Raw genomic sequence first — 17,375 nt, 5'->3', positions numbered from 1 at the left:
TATATAACTATAAAGAAAAAATTATCATTTAATTCATATGATATAAAAAATAAAATTCGATAGGTAAGCTCTTAATTTTGAACGTGTTTGAAATTTTAAAAAGTATACCGATTAATTAACCATTTTAGCCATTGCTATAAAAAAATTAAAAATATTCTTATTAAAAAAACTAATTAATGAATATTTTTATAAATTAAAGGATTAATTGATAATTTTCACATACCATAAGAACTAAATAATAAATAATTTAAAGCTGAAATTTCTTCATTGCTTTTGAAAACATTAATCCAATAATGCCCCTTCCTCTTTAGGCCAAAATTGTTTTTCTTTTTTCCCCCTGACATCACACTAAGCCAAAGGGAAAAGATAATAATACTATATTGTTTGTCCAAATTACAGATGATACAAAATATTACAGATGGAGCTATTAACAAGAAAGCATCCATCTCTTATCATAAAATGAACTCCTACTGTTATGATCCTCCTTTTAGCTCATTGAGAAACACCCACTGTTCATATAATTGAGGGAAATTGAGCAGATGTTGAGGTTAAAGCCATCTGAATTTGCAGATGAGATTATGACAAAAATCAGGAATCAGGCATGGAGGTTTTCGTTTGCAATCTTCTCAGACGAGTCACTTTCAAATTCACTATTGAGCTCATCAATTGTCTCCTGCAAAAGAAAAACTAGAATGTAAACAAAACATATCTGGATTTTAGTTAGATGTGGCCACCGGTTCCTGTTCAATCTAATTTTGATCAAATCCAATGGAAGAAATTTTTGTATTTTTTTTTTTTCTATTTTTCAAACAAAAGAAAAGGATGGTTCAGACCCAGAACTGAACTGAATTGGTGGAGAGAGAGCTCCAGTCCTGGTTTAGACCAGGCCAGTTTCAGATCTGAACCAGACCATGGTCGAGTCTAATTTTAGCATACGTTTAGTTAGTCTGTACTGGAGCAGAAACAAATGGTTCATTCCTTTGTAGAATTTGTATCTCATTTCATTCTTTACCATTCAACCAAGAATGCTTCTCAACTCTAAATTGCCACCTGATGATTCAATCAGCATATATATATATGAACAGAATAAAGATGTAGATATTTCTTTGTTAAAAATGGCCACAATTGCAAATAATAACTAAAGATATAGGCTACAGTTAGCTATCCAAATAGTTAAAGCCATAGTTGCTAACTGACATAAAGTTCACTCCTTTTGGGAGGTTAGTCCTTATTTCTATTCTCGGTCAACTGATCATTTCATTCTTGGTTAACTGATCAAATATCAAACACAAAGCTATAAAAATCTGCCACGAACCGACAGAAGATATGTTCTACAGTACAATGATAAAACAGAAAAACCTAGACTCTACTGAAATTTCTCCTGTAGTGTAATCAATGAGGGAAACCATGAGTTACCATCTCAGTTCAGTAAACCATCACCTATAAGCACCGGTCACAGGCAGTCATATCCACTTCTTTAAGTGAAAAAAGCCGAAAAAAAAGGAGGCAGAAGACATGCCCAATGCACATCTGCTGATAGGGCTTCTAGCTTACTGCTGTTTTATGTGCTTAACCTATTATAGCCAAGTACACAAATCTAGACGTATACAATTACATAATCATAGTACAAACAAGAGAAGGAAGAATGCAAACAAAAAAATCTTAATGTGATTTGACTGCAAGATCTAATATGGCAAAACAGAGATAAAAATTCCACTATGATGAAAAACAGTATGACGTAATCTTTCAAAACTCTCAAGAACCCCAGTGTTATCTCACAATACTGCCACAGTAGGCAGAAAAATACATCCAGAGCCTAGCATTTAGCGGTGTAGAACTTTTGGATCACAATTCAACCCTTGAAAAACGTATTTAAAATTCAAGCAACATAAATTAACATAACCAAATGAGGGATAGCATATCTACCCCATTTGTTGTCCCTTACCCCCTGTTACGTGATGGAGAAACCCCATCCCATGGTATGTAAGGGAGAAACCCATGATTCGGGAGTGACTATAGAACCATAAATGACTTGACCAATGGTTGTTGCATAAGAGGATTTAAACTAAATAATAACGGCATGTAAAGTAATGTTAGTTACCTGTATATCCATTTGTGACTGGACCCCTATGCACTTGGAAGCACTAATGCTAGCACTCTTCAATAAGCTACGATTGGTGCGGTTTGGTGTGGAAGAGCCATTCTGTGTTACCACCGCATTTTCTGAACCATTAGTTGCAACAGAAGATGAAGTTTGGCTACTCGAATCATTGTTTTTCTCAGAAGTCTTCTCCTTGGGAGCAGGAACCCGTTCTCTGAAGAAGAGATTTTATGTCATGAATATTCATGCATACCATACATGACAACAAAGAGATTTACATAGGATAATGACACCATGAATCATTACTCATATTAACACAAATTTGTCAGCAGGAATGAGAACTGAACCAGCTTGCTGACGGTACAGACTCAGAAGAAAAATAAAATAGAAAATAAGAATTCAAATCTTTTGTCCAATCCATACCTAGGCAAGGAAGCATGCTGCCTTAGGAGGGGAGTGCCTCTTTCACCTTTACCACCTTTTCCACCTTTACCACCTTGACCATAATTCTCTTCAAGATGTGCAAATTGCCTCTTAAATCGATCAACACCACTGCAGTTGACATTGAAAGAGTAACATCAAGTTACTGAATTGTAGTAGAACACAAAGATTCCAATTCCAATAATTGTTTTAATTATTTTTGGCTGAATATCATGAATTGCTTATTGGACAATTAACATTTTAGAATCTCCAGTTCTCATTTTTCCATGGAAAACATGTTTGCATGTCAGTAATAGAAAATAGTTTTCTAATTAAAAAAATATTATTATCTTTCATAATTTAAAAATAAATCACTATAAAGTATATCCAAAGAGATGAAAATAGTTTTCTAATTAAAAAGTTGCATTTTTTTTTTCATCCAGTGGAGGCGTAATAAGCCGGTTGGCTATACAGCGAAAGATGGCCTCTCCTTTTCTCACCATAAGTAATATCAAAATAAGTAGATATCGAGACTCTAACTTGAGGCTTTCCACACTTGATACATCCCAAAAGTAGAGGAAAACCAACTAGGCTACCCTGAGATTCACAAAAGTTATTTGACTTTTAATTATGTTAATATGTAATATTCATTATTTTATCCTAATATGATTAATCTTTTTTAATTATTTTAAACAAGTATCTTTCCTAAATAATAATTTAATTTTAGTTTCAAAAATTCATGGTGTAATTTATGTTACAGAAAATTCTTTTTTTTTTCTTCATTTGTTATATAGTTGAAAAACAACAGTTTTAATATAAAGGAAACAACTTATAATTTGTCTTCTCACCATTGGAAAACTGAAGCATTTGTGTGCATGGAACTCTTTTTTCCAATTTTCTTAGATAACTCCAAAAATATAACTTCCCTTTTCTACAAGTACACAAACCCTTAAATTTTGACAAAATTCTACTCAAGTCAATGATGGAGATCCTTTTTCTCTCGATAACGATAATAATAATAGAGTCCTTAATTAAATTTAAAATAGCAATCTTTCATTTTGTGTATATTGGGTGTTAGGAGCCTGCATCATATATTAGGCAAATTCTAACCCCAAAAATGCAACACAAAACTTAATAGCAAGGAGCTCATATGACAAGCAGTTTTACCTTCAGAGATCACAAAACTACTAGGAATAGCTTCTAATTTTTTAAGTGAAAGTTGGATTCTAAACAAAGCAGAATATTTTTCATCTTAACAGTAATTTGCATTAGAGGTTAGGAACTAATATGAATCTGAGGTTATAGACCACCACCCTACCTGGGGTACATAAAGCTTGTTTGTTCTCCACCTTGAAGGTACTCCTGCAGCATCTGAGGATGATATTCAAGTATCTGTTTATAACAAAAAAATTCATTAGTTATAGTGCTGTGTGAACAAGGAAAAATACAGCAAAAAGCACATACCTCTCTGTAGATCAATTCTCTCACATCATCTTTTGCCAATTTCCTTCTCTCAAACTCAAACTCCAGCTTTGAAATGGGTTGAGTAGATGATGGCTCGCGATCAACATTTGCCAAACCTTGAAAATAAGGATAAGCTAATGCCTGCAAGCACTTGTAAATGGGTTTTAGGTGTAATGGTTCCTTGACTTGACAGCTGAAATTTCTGTGCATTATAAATTTTGAGATGTATTATTTATTTGTTTAATCTTTCTTACCGCTTCAGCTGTTGGACGATCTTTAGGATCAAATGCAAGTAATTTCTCAAGAAGGGATAGAGCCAAAGGGTCTACATTTGGGAACTTCTGTGTGAATGGAACTGGTTGTTTCTTCCTCATGTTACTAAGGTACCTCCTCGCCTTCTCATTCCTAATCTGCCAGCGTGAAGAAAAAAAAAGGAGAAATCTAGATAACTATATAATGTAAAATGTGGACAGCAAAATGTAAAATGTGCCGAAGCTATATGGATGAAAATTTACTGGAAAAGGCTCAAGAATAATAGAAATAAAGACTCGTTCAGTTTAAGAAAATTATGTCTGTTTTCCAAAGGAAAAAGAGAGAGAGAAACTGGAAAATGAGATTTTCTGGCCAGAAGCAACCATGCAACCACAACCTCACTGCCGACTTGACTGCCACTATCACTAGCATTACTACAAAATACCTGCACCATTATGATGTGCCATATCATGGGGTATGTCTTAACCTCTCAGTTGGAATTCCTACTCGTCATGGACATATTGGCATTTTACACACCACTTGGGAGTTCTCCCATGATAGGATGGGTTTGGTCTTTTACCCCAAATAGGTCCAAATTTATTACTTTCATCAGGCTCATATCTTTACAATCTATGTGCTTTCAATGCAGCTCATAGATTCCAAGTTTATGTCCATGATGAGTAGGAACCCCAAGTGAGAGATTAGGACATGCCCCATGAAGTGGCACATCACATGACCACCACAGCAATGTCACTAGCACCGCCAGTAACACTGCTATCACAAAGCCATCAGCACCACCACAACCTTTATCCCTCTATTGCCATCACTGCCAGAGCTACTCCAGCACCACCTTATACTTTTTTATCAATGGAGAGGCTCGGAAAGCATAGGCTATTCTGCTACAGGTAAACCTCCCCCTTATACAAGCTCCTCCACCAACCAATTAGAAAATTAGTAATCCACCATTTTTGGTGTGAGGGACTTGAACACCGTTAGCACCCTAAATATTACCTCAGATAAAGTTACTCTTATAATATTTTATCAACATTTCAGAGATCTCATGCTAAAGCATAACCTAAAATTTAGCACAAAGAACTAACAAGGAGTAAGATAAAAATAGATGAATGTTCAACTTTTCCGATTGAAAATGAAAACAAAATCGACAACATTAGTAAAGCATTTGCTTAAATTATACTATGGGTCTGAAAATAGAACATAACTAGAACAGAAATACGGAATACTGACTCTAGCAATTGATTCAGGAGGAGGGGTGCCAAGCAAATCAGTCATGAGATCCAGTTGATGCACCACATTCTTCCCAGGAAACAATGGTTTTCCTGTAAGCATTTCAGCAAATATGCATCCTATGCTCCAAATATCAATTGCAGGGGTGTACTATAAGAGAAAAAGAAATTTCAAATTAGACTTATTTCCTTAAAGATGTTGAAGAGAAATCCAACAAATTGAAGAAATAGGTCCATAGATTAAACTACTTTTGCAACAAAAGTAAAGACCAAGAGTAGATGATGAAATTTAACAGCCTAAATTTGTCAATGCATCAAACTCAAAGCAGAGAAAGAGAGGGGCAAGAGGTAATCAGAATTGAATAATACACATAATGGTACACCTACAAAAAGGATATACAAGCTAAAAATAAATGTGTTCTTTGGGTGGGAAATTAATAGATGGCACATACTCTGAAATATTCGTCACTTATGCTCTCTCTCTCTCTCTCTCTCTTCCACAGAGACTAAATATTTATATTTGGGGTACTAAAAATACCAATGACACTAAGCAATGAATTGGAAAAAAATGAATAAATGGAAAGAAAGACAGAAAGAAACCAATGCAAATAAATCTCCCATTTTAACCACCCAATGGTCAGAAGAAGAACCTTGCATGTTTTATATACCTTAAGCCATCTCAATAACAGGAAGCAGAATAGAAAGAGAAGAAGAAGAAAAATCCCAGTTACCACTTACTTTGGAGAAAAAAGAGCCACAAAGTTCAGGAGCACGATACCATCTTGTTGCTACATAGTCCTAAATGAAATAAAAAGGAAAACGAAAGAGGAAACAAATAGCTTTGGTCAGCCTGTATTGCTTTAGAGGATTGTTTACCACAAATTCCAGTGAAATTAAACAAATCACAAGCAGTATTAAGAAAAAATGAAGTTAATATGTCATTAATGACAGAACATACAGTCCAAAAAATAGCTGATGGGGCATCATTAAATGATACTCGAGCAAGACCAAAATCACAAATCTTCAGTTTGCAATCAGCATTAGCAAGAATGTTTTTTGGCTTTAAATCTCGATGAAATACATTGGCTGCAATCAATCCAGAAAATTCAATCACCCATCAGCAGAGCCATAAAAGCCAAAGGACACCAAAAAAGCACGAACCTGTATGTATATATTTCAGACCACGAAGAAGCTGGTACAAGAAAAACTGATAATGTTCAGGAGTAAGATCATCATTTGCCTTGATTACTTGGTGAAGATCTGATTCCATCAACTCAAAAACAACATAGATATCTCTGAATTCTCTACGTGAAGGAGGAAGCATGATATGCTTTATTTCTACAATATCAGGATGTTTAAGCAACCGAAGAAGCTTAATTTCTCTCAAAATACGTGTGGCATCAGAAACATGCTCAAAAACATCATTTATCTTCTTGATTGCAACCTTTTCTCCAGTATGAGTGTCAGTTGCAGAAGCAACAACACCGTAACTGCCTTTTCCAACAACTTCTTGTACTTGGTATCGACTCGCCTCTCCATACTCGGTGAAGAAATCTGCTTCAGCAGAGCCCTGTAAAATAATGGTAATCTCTGCCAATATAAACTTCAAACTGCAAAATGTACTCGTAGTGATAGTCATTCAGAATGGAGGGGTTGGAGCAAATGTAAAGGAAATGCCGTTGAATCTTTCATTAAATACATCATTTCAAAAGTTGAAACTTATTATCATGGAGACAAAATAGAGATCTGTCCACATATGGGACAAGATTCTGTGATCTAGAAACTACTGGGACAACATCTTAAGTATGAATCAAGTTTCATAAATCACCAAAAGGAAAGCAAATAACAACTTTTCATTCATCATCCCCATCATAAAACATGAAATTTGATAATAAAAATATCTGGCATCACAAATGTAATTTCACCAATGAAATAGATGGTAAGTAGTTCATTGCTAAAGCTTTTTCTTTTCTTCTGGTGGAAGATAGTGCATTGATCTTTCCAAAAGAATGGCAAAATGAAAAAGTATCACCCAAAAAGCATAATCACGTCTTTCATCATTCCTTAAGGCTTTCTTTTAGGCATTAGGAGCAACCACTAGCTCAATATGTTTAACATGCCACAACTTTAAACATGATAACAAATGATAAACTTACATCTTTTACCACCCTCTGCAACCCATTCATTGAATAAAATTTTAAATGAATTCTGTCTTTTACAGGTAAAGTTATATGATTAATTCTTTCAAACTGAAAAAGTTGCTCATAATTTGGACAATACATTAACTTAACCGAAAAGATAAGAATCTCAGTTCCATTTTGTCCTGAAATTACGTTTTATAGAACTCGCCATCTTAGATTAATCCTTTCTGGCAACATATACTGAGCAAACAAACAAAACCCAGAATTTTTTTTCTTTTTTTTACACTGCAATGGGATTGTCTGTTTTGTGGGATTGAGGCGTAAGTTGTTTGTTTGTACAACTGGGGTTGCATTACATCCCACGTTGAATAAAATTCGACAAAAAAAATGTTGAATAAAAACAAGACACAATTACTACCAATTGAAAAAAAGAAAGAAAAAACAAAACAAAACAAAGAAAAAACAACGTATTCGACTACAGATGACCCAAAAAAATCGACTTGCTGTTTAATTGTTTACGAGGAGGGCAAGAGAAGGCAGGGATACCTTCTTGTGTGCATCCATTGTAGTAGTAGTGGTAGCAGCAAAGCCAAAAGCGAAATGGGTATTTCGTTTAGGAATTTTAATGTGCTTTAATCCAGAGAAATCAAAATCCTCAATAACCTTAAGCTGATTCTCCTCTTCCAGCTGCTGTTCTCCAACTCCTTCCTCGCTTAGCCTTTCACGCACAACAGTAGCCGACGATTGTGGCTGACCACTAATATTATTATTATTATCTCCACAATTTACAGTATTAGAAGATGAAACCGATGATGATGAAGTGTTGCGGCGTTGAAACCAGCGACGAACACCATCCACGAGATTTCCTCTCCCCATATAAATCTCAAGCTATTTGATACACATCCACACAATTCCAGCATTTGCCCACCTTTCAATTTTCTCCCAATTCTTTTGGTTTCGGGTTCCCTAATTTGGCGGTAGATTTGCCATCTCAATCTGATTCAGAGGGTTTGCTATTCTTGCATGTATGTCTCTGTCTTCTATCTTTGCTCTAGTATTATTTTAGGACGCAGACATGGTCAAGTTCCTTCTTCCTCTATATTATTTTATTGCATCAGGAAATTATTCATTGCGCCATTTCCTTCCACAGTCCACATCTCCATCATCTGTGAAATCAGAATTGAAATCAACTTCGAGATTGAATTTGATTTGGAATTACATTTATAAATTCGAACTTGGGATGAACTCAAACCTTAATTGCATGAAGGATTTTTGAAACCTGAAGGCTGTGTGAGACTGCCCAACCCAAATTGAGTTATAAAAATAAGGGGGCTTTTTGTAAAATAAAGTGAAAAAAATAATATATTTCTTAAATTTTGCAAAAAAATATTTCGCATCAGGTGAATCAGAGTTTGATAGCACTTTATAAGTGCGAGCTTATAAACTGCGGTTATAAAATTTATTATTTTTATTAGAATATAAAATATAATTCTAATAAAAATAAGGGTAATTTACGATTTAGTCCCTAGGTATTGCCATTATTAACAAGTCAGTCCCTGTATTTTCAGAAACCTATTAAAACGTCCTTATGTTTTATTTCCATCAACGAAATAGTCCTTCTGTCTATTTTTGCCGTTAAAAATATAGTAAAAGACTAAATTACCCCCAATTAGTTTTCTCCTCCTCCTCCTTCCTTTTCTTCTTCATCAATTCTTCTTCCTTTTGCTTCTTCTTCTTCTGCTTCTTCTCCTTTTTCTTCTTCAGCTTCTGTTTTTTCTCCTTCTTCTTCTACTTCTTCTCCTTTTTCTTCTTTTGCTTCTTTTTGTTCTTTTTCTTCTTTATCTTCTTCTTCTTCTTCTCATTCTTCTCCTTCTTCTTCTTCTTTTTCTTTTTTTTCTTCTTTCTCTCCTTCTTCTTCTTCTCCTTCTTCTTCTTCTTCTCCTTCTTCTTCTTTTTCTTCTTTCTCTTCTTCTTCTTCTTCTTCTTTTTCGGAGGAGTCGGAGTCGGAGTCGGAGTCGGAGTCAGAGGAGGAGGAGGAGGAGGAGGAAGAGGAAAGAAAAGATAGGGACTATTTTGTTGATAAAAAGAAACAATAAGGATGTTTTAATAGATTTGAGAAAAGATAGGGACTATTTCGTTGACAAAAAGAAACAATAAGGACGTTTTAATATATTTCTAAAAATATAGGGAGAGACGATTTCGTTGACAGAAAGAAACGATGAGGAGGGACTATTTTGTTGACTTAAATAAACGATAAGGATGTTTTAATAGATGTGAGAAAAGATAGGGACTATTTCATTGATGGAAAAAAATAATAAGGACGTTTTAATAGATATGAAAAAAGATAAAAATATTTTAATAGATTTTTGAAAATGTAAGGACTAACTTGTTAATAATTACAATATACAAGGACTAAATAAATGGTTTTATTTGAGGGTAAAATTGGATTTTAAAAATTTTCTCTCTCCTCCTTTATCTAATTTTAACGGAAAATAGGACGGAAGGACTATTTCGTTGACGGAAATAAAACATAAGGACGTTTTAATAGGTTTCTGAAAATACAGGGACTGACTTGTTAATAATGGCAATATCCAGGGACTAAATCGTAAATTACCCTAAAAATAATTATGATAAAAATATAATTCTACCGCACTTTTTAATTTATGATAAAATTTTAATTTTTTAAAATAAATTTAAATATAATTCTATCGCATTTTTAAAGCGCAATAGGATTTTTTTTTATTTAAAAAAATTTTAATTTTGGTTCAACGGCTCTTTACCGCATTTTATAAGTACGGAAGAGCCTACCATACTTATAAAGTGCGATAGAGTTCTAATTTACCTTGATCTGAGAAATATTTTTTCGCAAATCAGAATTTAAGAAATATATTATTTTTTTCACTTTATTTTATAAAAAGCCCAAACTAAGGCGACATGATTACCGTGCTAAAGCTGTGAGTGCAGCATTCTATAAGCTTATAAATTTATGATTTAAGTTTAAATATTAATTATAAATAAATTCATAATGGAAGAAATTTAATGCTTACTATATTAATTATAATTTTTTAAAATGAAAATTAAGGATTAAGAGTATAGAACTGAAATTTTTTAAATTTAATTAAATACACTTACTATCGAGTTAAATTTATAATTGCTATATTAATTATAATTAGTTTTTAAATATTTTAATATGAATATTTAATTTTATATTAAGATTATATTAAATATAATATTTTAAATTTTACTCAATTTTAAACACCTTTAATATATTTAAATTATAAATAAAATTGCTTCAATCTATAGTTTATTTTTTCAATTTATTATAAATTATTAGTCATTCCGATATTTTTAAATTAATAATTTATTTATTTGTTTGTTATATATTCCATATTTAATAAACATTAAAGTATAAAATATATTAATTAAAATATAATTTAATAACATTAATAATTTTTTTTCAGAGTAATATTAGTAAATAGTGTCTCAGATAAAATTAAATAAAATTTATTACTTAACTATATCAACAATATTTTATTAATCTATATAAAAATAAAAGTAAACTTATTTTTTGAAATGGTAGAAATGGCAGTTTTATCTCATTGTATATATCTCCTAAAGTCATCGATTTAGTTTCCAAAATTAATATTTGCATTTGAATTTTTTTTTTTTTTGAAATTTTGAAAATACTATAAAAGAATATAGTAATTTGTTTAAAAATGATACTAATACAGAAATTATTAAAGTTCCAGAAGTTTGAATGGGTCTTTCTATGATCCATTCCAAACTAAACAAGTTCTCAAGACTTGTTCTAGATTAAAGTACTAATCAAAAGATTTTCTTGTCCTATTGGGAGTTAATCACAGAATTCAAATCTTATCGGTATAAGACTACCGACAAATTATTTAAAGAAACAACCTCAAGACACGTGAGCTATCTAATTGTTTCTCTAAATTCACCTTAAGTTTTTTACTGACTTAGGTATTTGAGATTTCTCTCACAAAATCACTCGGTATTTCTTGTTGTTTTTCAGATCTATTATCCAAAAGAAATATCAAAATAATATCATTGGCGTCGTATGTGAAAAATGAAAAAGTTTCTCGTAGGAATACAAATTTCATGATTATTTACCTCAATTTTCTTTTAATAGCTGATTTCTGACATCTTATAGATAATAACGGTACCACCAAAATAGATAATAACGGTACCACGGTACCACCAAATTTCGTTATAGATAATAACGGTACCATTAAAATAGTCAACAATAGAAATCTTATCAATATGGATTTATGTCCTGGAGATGAATTTTTGATACAAGAATAATTTCAGAAAAATTGAAGATGCTGATGGAGCTATAAAAAAACGAGATGGATGCGAAATTAAATATGCTGATGGAGCTACTAAAAAAAACGAGATGAATGTCATTCCACTAAGATTTTATGGCATCCGTATCATGAAAAATAAAAAAAATTGAAAACTGTCAGAATGAAATCTAAAATCCAAGAAGGCGGACATTTGGATACAAAATTAATGGATGTGATAAAGAAGATTTCAAAAGAAGCATTTAGAGAACAATTTCAAAATTGGGGATGATTCTCCCCTCTTTGCTGAGATATCAGCAGAATTTTTCTAGTCAAATTTAAATTGCCCTCTTTGCTTAGATCCTTTTGCCCTCTTTCCGTCTAGTTTTGGATTAGCTCAAAAGTGATACTAACACCTTCCAACTAATTCCTTTCACAATTTCAAAACTTATCAAATAATGTTTTGAAGAATAAATTTATGAATACTTTCTTAAATACTTCACTAATAATATAATTTATGAATCAACTTAATATTAAAATTAAATATATCGTAGAAAATTATTATTTAATCTCTATAATATAGATAAACTTACTAATTAATTTTTTAATTTTTATAAAATGAATTAAAAAGTTTGTAATGTTTTAAAAATTTTATTAATTAGTAATTTTATTAGTTTTAACCGTTAAGTATTGCAAAAAATTATAAAATATCTATGATATGAATGGACTAATTAATAAATTTTTTAAAAAATCTAAGAGGCCAATTAATAAATCTTTTGAAGTTATAAGGACTAAATAGTAAAATAATTAATAATAAAATTAACAAATGACTAATTATAAAAATTTTAAAATATTATAAATATTTAAAAATATATTTTTTAAAACTGAATAATTAATTAATAAATTTTTTTATATTATAAAAATTAAATAGTATTTTTTTCAATATATCATTAAAAATGAATCAATAAATTATATATATATTTTTTAAGTGAATCGAGTTTCTTATTCCTTCATTTGCAATAATTTATTTTAAAAAATAATTATTATATTAATTATCCATTATTTTTATTTATTCTAAAATGAACTTTTTAAATAAATAGAAATTTTCATCCTAAACAAAAAAAATAATTAAATTAATATTTATAGAATTCTTATTCTAACAACGATTTCTCGGTGCTCAAAATCTCAATGTAGTGATAAATGCATGTCTGTAATAAATATATCTAAATAAATTATCTCAATTTTACTATTTAATTCTCAATTTTTATTTAAAAAAAATAATAACTCTGCTATTTAATTCCCGATTTTCATTAAAAAAAATAAACAAGAACGGTTTGTAAAATCAGAACCTTTTTGGTGCACAAAATAGGGAACTATACATACTTCTTGCTGTCAGCAATAAATTTGAAATAGCTTAATATTTTAAATCAGTCAAAATATTAATATTTAAAAATTATTTAAAAAAATTATAAAAATTTATTTTTTATAATGATTTAATTAATTATTACAAGAATAATTATTAATTAATAAAATAATTAATATTAATAGCAAAATGCAACTTTTAAACAATAACATTTTTTTTAGTAATAAATTGAAAAATTGAGGACTTAAATTTGAATCTATCAAAAGCGAAAAATATTATTTCAATTTGGAAATAAATTTAATTTAATTTTTTGTCAATTAAAATCATGTACTTTTATTAAGATCTAAATAAGTTATAATTTAATATAATATTATTTTGAAAAAAATCATTTTTTTAATTTAAAAAAATTATTTATTATTTTTATTTTAATAAAAATATTAAAATTTTAATAATTTAAATTATAAAATAATATTTATTAATAAAAAATAATATTATATTATATCATAAATGATTTAACTTTTAATAGAAATATATAGATTTAATTGATAAAAAATTAAATTAAATTTGTACTCACAGACTTAGTTTGATAATAAATGTATCTGAATAAATTTAAAAAATTTCAAATTCTACTCTCCTGATCCTCAATTTTCATTTAAAAAAAAATTAAATTTATTTGGCTATTATCTATAAGCATAGAGTCTTAATTCGATTTTTTTATTTTAATTTTTAATTATAATTTTTTTATTTAATTATAGATTTTTTTAATTAAAAGTATATAGATTTTTTTTATTTAATTATAAAAAGTAATAATTTTTTCAAATGATTTAAAATAATAATTAATTCAAATAGTCTCTAAATAAAATAAAATAAATATTATGTCTCATTATGTAATTAAAAAAACATAGTTTAAATTAGGGCCTTATAGTAATTTAATTTAAAAACTGTAAATTTAAATGGACGACAAGTTCAGAAGGAAAATAATTTATAAAAAAAACTGAAAAATATATGAAATGTTATTATCACTGTCAACTACTTTTTCCATGCTCATCCAAACAAGGATAAAAAGAGGACATCCATATCCACTCATGTCTTCTTCTTTTCTTTTTTTAAAAATAAAAATCCTCTAATCAAATTCCTTGAATAAAAGGGTACTCCATGAGCTTAAATTGTAATAATGAAAAAAAAAAAATACATAATATATGAATCACATAATATAATGTAGACATTAATAATATATGAGATTCATATTAAATAAACAGTTAATTATCATCATAACACTAAGTTACGTAGCAATAATATGATAAATTAAATATGCGGCCTAAATAACTATAGTGCCTAGAACCAAAAGAAATGAGATCTGGACGTTTCAGGATAGGTCAGCCTTAGATCGAATAAAACTATCCTTTTAACTTCAAGGCGAGGCTCTATAAGAAAATTACTATTAACAGTTACAGTCCAGTGTATTTCCATAAGTTTATAATCATCGATCTGACAATATTTCTTATATGGCAGTCGGCCAAATCATCGTCGGATTATTAGAAAATATTATATTTATCTCTCATATTCTTATAATATAAAAGGAGAATGATAATAGAGACAAAGATACGCTATTTTCTCTCACAAATACTCTAAGTTATTCATTCACCATTTTTTTCAATTTACTAACTTGAGTGTTAGAGTGGCTGCCGTGGGCATCCACTAACTCACTTTCTTTGTTTTGGAGTATTAGCCAATCACATGATAGTTCCATTCCAACCACGTCATCGATTTATTTTCAGCAACATCATTTAGTTCCGCTATTGAGAGTTTCATTGAATTATCCCTGTTTATTTGGATTAAAATCGATCTTTTACTTATTTTTAATAATTTTATCAATAATATAGTATATCAATTTATTTTAATTTAATCCAAATTAATCTATATTCTAATTTTTTAAATTCATACTAATTATCATCGTAGTTTAAAAAAATATATGATCGATAATAAATATTAATTATAGTTCATAAGGTGTGATGTGATTGAAAAATAAAACTGTGTTGTGATTAATTAGATCTGTAAAAAAAATATGAGGTTGTGGTAGATATTCACGGTAGTTAGACAGCTTTTCCAATACTATACTGGAGATGGAGTGAATGTAATAAACAACTTAAAATTTTAGTGTGAATTATAAAATTATGTATAATTTATTTTTATAATAAAAAATAATAAAATAATTATAACTATTTTTTAATTTCAACCATATTATTAATTAAGTAATTTTTTAAAACTATAATAATAATTAGTGTGGCTTAATTTATAATTAAATTAAATTAATATACTAAACCATTAATAAAATTAAAAAATTTATAATAATACTAAAAATTATTTTTTAATATTATCAATTTTAATTTGAGAAGAAATAATAAAAAATTATAATTTTTTAAAAAATTTATAATTACATTTTAAATTTTAAAAATTTATCAATTAAATTTTAATTTTTAAGTTATAATTAATTATATTTTAAATTTTACTAATGTAATATGGTGACATGATAATTTTATTAATTTTGAATAAAAAATTTAATAATAGAATATAATTGAAATAAATATAAAAATATAAAATTTAATTAATAAATTATAAAAAATATATTTAATTTTAAAAAAGGAAAAAAAGTTTTTTTTAATCATTAACTCAATTTTCTTGCCCGCCAAACAGAAGAAACTTTTCCTTTTGGGTAGAGAAAATCACTCCAAATTACTGTGCAGAAAGTTAAGATTCTTTCCCCCTGCCAAAAATTCATAGATTGCGGCTACCGGTTAGAACAATTAAAGCCAATCATTGCCGTAATTTGCTTTTTCTATAAATACTTTTATGAGTATGATCATATAAATTATAATTTAATCTAATAATATCAAATTTATTTTTTTAAATAGATATTAAAAATTAAAAAAATATATTTATAACTGCTATTAAATTTATTTTTTAAAATATAAAATTTAATTAAAAGTTTTAATAAAAGAAGTATAAATATATTTAAATTCGTTTTTTAAAATACAAAATTTAATTAAGAGTTTTAATAAAAGGAATATAAATATATATATAATACAAAGATAAATGCATTTTTACAAAACTCGAAGCAAAGAGAATAGAGGATCGAAAATAAAAATAGTCCAAAAGTACAAATCAAATTCATTATAGACCACAACTTAGGAAATCAATCTACAATTAAAAATTAAATTTCATAAACTAATCAAACCTAAAAAGACCGAAAATTAAAACGGCACCGTCATCAAAAAATCAATAAAAATATTCATGGTAAAAAATCAATGGCTATATCTCCAACACAATCAGATCCTCATCTCTAATATAATAGATTCTAGAGGAGTTTCTATTCTTAATTAATTCTTTTAAGATTCAAGTAAGGCGATAGAAATATAAATTCATATTAATAACATTAATATTCGTATCATGAAAAGGGAACGACAATAAAATTATTTACAATCTCGTCTGTGGATATATATTTTATTTAACGCAGTTTCGAATTGTCATCATCGGTATATACAAAATTTCTCGTAAATAAAAAAACAGATCCTCAATCTCTATCATACAAGTCGCGAATTAAACTCGCTTAGCAGCAAAACCTGGGCAGCCCATCATCAATACATCAAAAAAATCAGCTCAACCACATCGACAGAATAAGGAGAAACTTTTAGCAAGAGTAAAAGATTGCGAATCAAACTCTCTCATTAATAAAACCTAAGCAGTCATCATCATTAGCACAGCTACACCGATGGATTAAGGAGAAATCTCCGGTAAGAGCAAAAGAAAATTAAAGATCACATATAAAAGAAAAAAGCCAGCCCCATCCAAAGGTAAAAGGGGTGACGATTCCTCTAAAATAGGCTACAAAAGTATAGAAAGAAATACCAAAACAACAATCAATTGCACAAAATCAAACACAAAACTGCTCGGTTTCTATTTCTCTTTCTCACTTTCTCTCTTTTCTCCCTTTTATATATATATATATATATATATTGAAGCTGTGATATCTATTCTTACAATAATTTTACTAATATAAAATAATAAAATAATAAACTATTCAATATATAAATT

At 29.0% G+C, this 17,375-nt stretch overlaps 1 protein-coding gene across 3 annotated transcripts; it reads right to left on the bottom strand.

Annotated features, from left to right (window-relative positions):
- Nucleotides 1–243: 243 nt before the first annotated feature.
- On the bottom strand, nucleotides 244–8,998 carry LOC110617492 (mitogen-activated protein kinase 9). Of its 3 annotated transcripts, XM_021760310.2 has the most exons (12): nucleotides 8,875–8,998; nucleotides 8,169–8,788; nucleotides 6,643–7,051; nucleotides 6,440–6,567; nucleotides 6,220–6,279; nucleotides 5,483–5,632; nucleotides 4,240–4,395; nucleotides 3,986–4,126; nucleotides 3,840–3,913; nucleotides 2,525–2,653; nucleotides 2,102–2,315; nucleotides 244–673 (listed from the first exon to the last, which is right to left on the bottom strand). In XM_021760310.2, the coding sequence occupies exons 2-12, from the start codon at nucleotides 8,496–8,498 to the stop codon at nucleotides 596–598; spliced, it is 1,869 nt and encodes a 622-aa protein (XP_021616002.1). In that variant the 5' UTR covers nucleotides 8,499–8,788; nucleotides 8,875–8,998; the 3' UTR covers nucleotides 244–595. The 3 variants fall into 3 exon arrangements, with proteins under 3 accessions (XP_021616002.1, XP_043813462.1, XP_021616004.1); XM_043957527.1 differs by having other exon boundaries at nucleotides 8,169–8,915; XM_021760312.2 differs by lacking the exon at nucleotides 5,483–5,632 and having other exon boundaries at nucleotides 8,169–8,915.
- Nucleotides 8,999–17,375: the final 8,377 nt, after the last annotated feature.

This window comes from Manihot esculenta, chromosome 6, assembly GCF_001659605.2.
Source record: "Manihot esculenta cultivar AM560-2 chromosome 6, M.esculenta_v8, whole genome shotgun sequence".
NCBI classification, from domain to species: domain Eukaryota; kingdom Viridiplantae; phylum Streptophyta; class Magnoliopsida; order Malpighiales; family Euphorbiaceae; genus Manihot; species Manihot esculenta.
The sequence above is the reverse complement of the archived record's forward strand: the minus strand, read 5'-3'. Positions and strand labels throughout refer to the sequence as shown.